Source organism: Solanum lycopersicum, chromosome 11, assembly GCF_036512215.1.
Source record: "Solanum lycopersicum chromosome 11, SLM_r2.1".
NCBI classification, from domain to species: Eukaryota; Viridiplantae; Streptophyta; class Magnoliopsida; order Solanales; family Solanaceae; genus Solanum; species Solanum lycopersicum.
The window spans coordinates 10,114,189-10,120,306 of record NC_090810.1 but is presented as its reverse complement, the minus strand read 5'-3'; the positions used below and the strand labels follow the sequence as shown (position 1 = coordinate 10,120,306).

Genomic DNA, 6,118 nt, shown 5'->3' with positions numbered 1-6,118 from the left:
TTAATTACTGTCAAAACCTTTTGAATGCCAAACAAACACGTTTGCTGAGGTAAAAGTATCTGTTAGTTTTCTGATATCCTTGTGGTAAAACCCTTTCCTATTTTATATGTGTGAAAATTTTGAACTGATTTAGCTTGCACTTTTAAATTATTTACTTTGGTCTCGATATTACATCTTCCAAATTATATTGTACTTTAAAATAATGATTAAAGAATTTATTTTTCTTAAAGTATCATCATTCAGCTAAATGTTTTGTGGTTCTTGACAACGATTCCACTATGTTCCTTCAAACAGGAAGATGACCGGAAGGAATGTGGAAGTTCCTCTTTGTGGTGAGATTTTAACCATTGCAGTGTGGATGCCTCCTTTTGACAAATATATAATCTTAATTTCCCCTGAAGGCATATAATCATATCATGAATTCCAGAATAAAAAATAACAACGTATGTTTACAACAATATGCTTGTATAACAACTCAGTCCATAATTAATTTATCGACTATATTTGTATAACCTCTTTCCAGATGAGTCTTCTATATTTGTAGCAAGTGAGGCGAGGGTCCTTCATTAAAGGGGGGGAAAAGAGGGGTGGGCTTTGTTCTAGGGGGCCGCCTTGCGTAACTTTAGAAAGGATAGAGTCGGCCACTGATAAATGGCCTTTGACTCTTCGGACGGGTATTCTAGAAAGGATGTTTGGACGTTTACTTGGATCATACATGTATAACGCTAGGTATGTTTAAAAAAGTTAATGAAGATCTAAGGTAGGTTGATTACCCAATGATACTGATACTTTCTCATGTTACGTTAGATAGGATTGCACTAGGAAAAAATTGAAGGTCGAACTCTGAGTGGTACTTAACATGTTTACCCATTCACTCAATAAAAGGTTAATGTCAGGGGGTGCTTAGAAATTCTGAAAAATTATTTCAAATTGTAAGTCTAAGAAACTTTAATCTTCAAATTTAAGCAAAATAAAAGCATCTTTTTCATTTTCCCAGGTTGGTGTTATATACATGTCTATCCTTTTCTATTTTTGTTTGGAAGTCATCCTCATGGCAAGCAAAAGCTCTTTAACTTTGGCAATTGCTTATTAGAAATTCCTTTGTACAAAGATTAAAGATATGGTATTGGCAAAATTTGTTTGAAGAGATCATACTCACCAACAACAGGACAGAAGGTTCAGGAGCGTGGATGAGCTTGTATGGATCTGAATATCGCCCGAATAACACAGTTAGACACTACTAACGAATAACGATATTGTCTATGGCCCTCGACTATTGAATTTTATTTTAATAAACAAGTTAATAAATAACTCTTACCAATTTTTTTGTACGATAATTGCAAAATCTATCAACGACCATTTATTCCCCATCTGTTTGTGGAGATTTTGGCACATGATACGTATTCTTCCTACTATACGATTTTGGTATGTTGTGCCCGTGCTTACCCATCTAGTAGAAAGAAAACGAAAAGAATTCTTCATAATCTTAAACTTACACAAGGTAATTCAAAAATGTTCTCAACAAATACTTCAATACATAACAAATTTTCCTTGTACTAGATCCTAATAGATGAATCCTCCATAACATCTCAAGAAAAAGAACTGATCTCTATCAAAATCATATTGTACAGTTTCTGTTTTTGCCTTCACCAATTTACGATCTGGCCTCTACAAAAACCCTATTACATCATTTGACCTATCAAAATATCTTAGCAGCAACAATGATGCCTATAAAATTCTAAAGACGCGATTATTTGATCATTAGGTCAAAATATCTTAGCAGCAACAATGATGCCTATAAAATTCTAAAGACGCGATTATTTGATCATTCTGATATAATTAAATAACAAACTACATGACAGTAGGAAACCGAAAGGGCAAAAACGGAAAGAGTTTTACTGAACTCAGTAATCTCCTCTCCTGCTAGCGACAAGGTTGTTAGTCATATCATCCTCTTCATTTTCACATTGTTGCAGATATACTCTGTAAGACTCATCATAAGCAGTAGCCATTTGCAGATAATTAATCGCATCCTTCTTGCGGCCAACATTGATCAATGCACTGGAAAATAATCATGTACTACTTTAATCAATTGTAGAATTGGAACAAACAAGGTCTTCTAGAACTTGCTTTGAGAATATAAACAATGTATCAAGAATTAAAACAAACATTTACCTTGACAGTAGTACTAATCCGTCATAATAATGAGCCTTGCTCTTTGGGTCATCTGGCTCTTTCAACGTGGCTATGCGTTCCAGGTGTGCAAGTCCCTCTCCCATCTTACCCTGTAAAGGAAAAGGAATGGTGCAATATCACTCTGAGGTAACTCAGACACAAACTATCCTAGATTTTAGGCTTGGCTCAAGAAAGGAGAGGCCTTGAGATATCTGCCACTGACCGAGCCCAAAAATATGGCAAGTCAAGGAAAATAGAATTTGGGTCCAACTAAGCATTACTGAGAATAGAATTTGGGTCCAACTAAGCTTTACTGACAGAGCAACTTAGACAGTCTTATATTTAGAGGGCATAAACATGTCTAGTATCCTTAAATCGTATTGTCCAGCAATTATCTGGAGGTGTCAGCATCCTTTCAGTTTCATCCACCATCCACAAACTTCAGGCTCCGAGGAATCCGCCAACAACCAACCCACCATCATATAATTCGTTTGATTCAATCTCAATTTGAGTCCAGCAAGTGGGATGAGGAAAGAAAGGGAGTGAGCTTTAGCTAAAAAAGATTCTGAGAACAGGTATTTGTCAGAATTCTTAATGCTGGAGACCTCCAAAAACTTATGAACAAATTGTGGTCTAGTACGAACTAATTACAGAGACCCTAAAAAGACTCAACTAATCAGCTTCCTTACACTAAAAATAAAAGTTAATAATACAATTTCACTTATTCATATCAAACACCGGAAGTAGAAGACACCTTTCGATGTAAGTTGAAACGAGCTACTCGTATCATTTCTCGTGGGAATCATCACAGTCGGGAAAACTCACTATTAAACATCTCTACTGTAGAACCTCATCATCAAAATGAGGGGAAACCATTTATGTCTTCTGTTCCGGAACTACAGTAGGTTCTTAGCGTGTCCACTATTCTTGTGGACTGCTTCCTTGTAACTTCCTTCTCCCTTTAATGATTGGTCTAAGGAGAGAGCCAATGACTAAGTTGAATTTGCGCTCAGATAAATATATTAAGAAGAGTAAAGTGAACAATTTATCTCTGAATTTCATTGAACAAGACAACAATGTGTTATTACAGGATATCTGAAAAACTAATTTACTCCGCAATTTGATAGCCCATATCTATAGACAATATTTTTCAACATCATCACAAGCTAACAGCCCATATCTGAGTGTTATGTACATATGCCTCAAATTCTTTACAAAGATATACATCCACTCATTAGCTTTTGATGATCTTCAAGCAGAAACTAAGTATTATATATGTCTAAGAGTTAGAGAAATTGAGCTGAGCTAATATTGCTACTAGTATAAGACATGAACTTCTCTGTCAAATTGAGCAACTTTTGATCCATTTTCATCTGAATGCTACTCCAATTCTTTTACTTCCCCATCAGAAGAAGGCAGTTCTCGGTTTTAATAGCCTAAGACTGGGCTAGTAACTTGCATTAAAGACCCCCTGTTTATGAAGCTTGCAATGCGGCTTACAAGTCTGAACCACCCCTCGTTAGGCTTGTTTTCAGGGATAATAATCACTGATCTAGTTTGATCATTCATAATAACCAAAACAAATCTACCATACTTATTGTGCTGAGGTTTAGCTAATTTAGAAATAGTGAAAAAAGTAAAGAGAGAACATGCAATGGCTAGGATTTTCTTCAATAAATGGACAAGGCAGAAATACAGGGAGGAACAGTAATCAGTTTGTCTAGAATATGGAGAGGAGAGGGAGAAGAGCAGCTAGGTATTGGGAAGACCTGGTTGAATCCTCGCTATCATATATTGAAGAATAGCAATCAGGCATCCGCAGGCTTTAGGGGCAAGTGGGGTCGATAAGAATAAAACATACTTCCTCCGTTTCAATTTGTTTGTCCTATTTTGACTTGGCATGGAGTACAAAAAAGTAAAGAAGACTTTTGAATCCTGTGGTCTTAAATTAAAGATATGTCAAATGCACCAAAATTCCCTTTAATCTTGTGGTCTTAAGCATGTCATGTGGAAAGTTGAAATTAAAGAGTTGCCAAAAAGGAAAGAGGCATACTTATTGAAACGGACCAAAAAGGAAAGTAGGACAAACAAATTGAAACGGAGGCAATATATAAAAACGGAAGATGAATGATTGAGGAATTTCAAGCTAAACATACTTCAAACATAATGTAGATTCTGAGGAATTTCACAAACATTTGAATAAAAAAGAGAACTAAGATGAGACTTCTAGCAACTACAGCCCCAGAGGAAAAGGTAGAGGGAAATTCCGTAAGAAACCTTCTCGGCTGAAAATCCGTTTAAAATTACACCACAATATAGAGTTTCAATAGTCCAACCCACTAAAGTGTACCCAAAATAAATCCCCTATATACATGGGTTCTCTATAGTCGTTACTCCGCCATGTCACACGGAATCAGGTAAATGATGCAAGGTACTCAATATCTGTGACTAGAATTATTATTGATTTATGTCAAGTATATATATGGTGTCTGAGATGAATGGAGTGGTCAGTGAGAATTTATATAACCTATCCCAATTTGCTCGGGATCGAGGCATAGTAGTTTTATTTATAAGTCAATCATCAAGTCAAGTTCTCAAAACACCATTACCTGCCGTATACAGGCGACACCTGCCCATTGAGATGATAGAATCAACAGATCTACATCCTCAATTTCCATTTGATTCTCCTTTAGCAGAAGCTGAACTTGCAGAAATTGACTTTGATCAGTAACAATTCAACTCTTCTGGATTATAGCAGCCAAGTTAAGTTCACTTAAAAAAATGAAGTTTTCTGCAGAGTATACTACATAAACTTTTAAAGGTCCCAAATATAGAAAAACAGATTTTGACTTTCCCAAATTCAGTCACCCTTTCCATGAACTGAAAATAATAACGTACAGGAAATTCTTAGTCCACGAAAGCAAATTGTATTCTTCATCAACAAGATCAGTAAGACTTCAAACTCAAACCTTAGCAATAGAACGTTCCAAGTATTCAGTAGCTTCTGGTAAGGAACCATCTTGCAACAGTGTCTGGCCAATAATAAGCAAAGCTCGAACATTCTCGGGATCCTTGGCAATAGCAAGTCTGTAACACATATATTAAAAAGATGATGCTACAGAGAAGGAAAAAAAAAGAAATGAGGCGGTGAGGATTGCAGAGAGAAATACCGTAGTATGGACATAGCTTCATCTTTACGTCCACCTGATAAGAGTTTGATCGAAAGCTGACGAGGTTTCAACAAACAAAGATTTAGAAAGCAGCAAGAAAAATTCAACATTTCAAGTCTCAATATCAGGAAACAAAAATAGTTACTAACATTAACCAATTCATGAGGTGATAGGTCCTGGACAGATATTTTGCTCCGATTTTTTGATGGATCTATTTTGATTTCTCCAGGATTAACCAATTCTTTCGGATGTGTAGCTTCTAATTGAGGATCCTTCTGAGGTAACCCCAGTTTCTTGTGAGCATCTGGATGCTTTAGAGATAGTTGCTCCTTCTGAGGTAGCCCCAGTTTCTTGCGAACATCTGGATGCTTTAGATATAGTTGCTGTATATAAAAAGGCAATGATTTCTAAGAAATTTATTTTTTCCAATATTCCCCACACCCATTGATTCATGAAGACGTGTGAAGTGCAACTTTAAGAAGCAACATTTTTCAACGACTGCTATTGGACAAGGAAAAATTTACAAAAGAGAATGCCAGCTATGTACGATCTGCTAGACAGACTGTGTCTAGAGGGAGTGGAAGTTAAAAAAAAAAGAAGAGGATATCATAGACATTTGCCAAGGGAAGTTTGAAGAAAAATTATATCTTCATTATCTAGTAGTTCATTTATCATGCTCTCTTACCACGTTAGGAGGAAAAAGCAAATTCGAAACTTAATGTGCAATAAGACCTCTTGGCATCCAATGCATAACATGAGATGCTACAAAAACT

General features: G+C 36.0%; 1 protein-coding gene and 1 long non-coding RNA gene across 9 annotated transcripts in view; both read right to left on the bottom strand.

Annotated features, from left to right (window-relative positions):
• Positions 1 to 259: 259 nt before the first annotated feature.
• On the bottom strand, positions 260 to 1,450 carry LOC138339720 (uncharacterized). Its single transcript, XR_011212589.1, has 3 exons — positions 1,319 to 1,450; positions 1,160 to 1,206; positions 260 to 395 (listed from the first exon to the last, which is right to left on the bottom strand). It is a non-coding gene; the product is annotated as an uncharacterized lncRNA (long non-coding RNA).
• A 4-nt stretch (positions 1,451 to 1,454) lies between these two features.
• The window catches only part of LOC101246494 (ALBINO3-like protein 3, mitochondrial), a 50,068-nt gene continuing 45,404 nt past the window's right edge, over positions 1,455 to 6,118 (bottom strand). For all 8 annotated transcript variants that reach the window (XM_010314548.4, XM_026028301.2, XM_010314546.4 and 5 more), the window contains 6 exons: positions 5,495 to 5,728; positions 5,346 to 5,401; positions 5,145 to 5,262; positions 4,785 to 4,874; positions 2,176 to 2,285; positions 1,455 to 2,061 (listed from right to left, as the gene is read on the bottom strand). In XM_010314548.4, the coding sequence (XP_010312850.2) occupies positions 1,905 to 2,061; positions 2,176 to 2,285; positions 4,785 to 4,874; positions 5,145 to 5,262; positions 5,346 to 5,401; positions 5,495 to 5,728 (765 nt within the window). In that variant the 3' untranslated portion in view covers positions 1,455 to 1,904. The remainder of the gene's footprint in view (positions 2,062 to 2,175; positions 2,286 to 4,784; positions 4,875 to 5,144; positions 5,263 to 5,345; positions 5,402 to 5,494; positions 5,729 to 6,118) is intronic.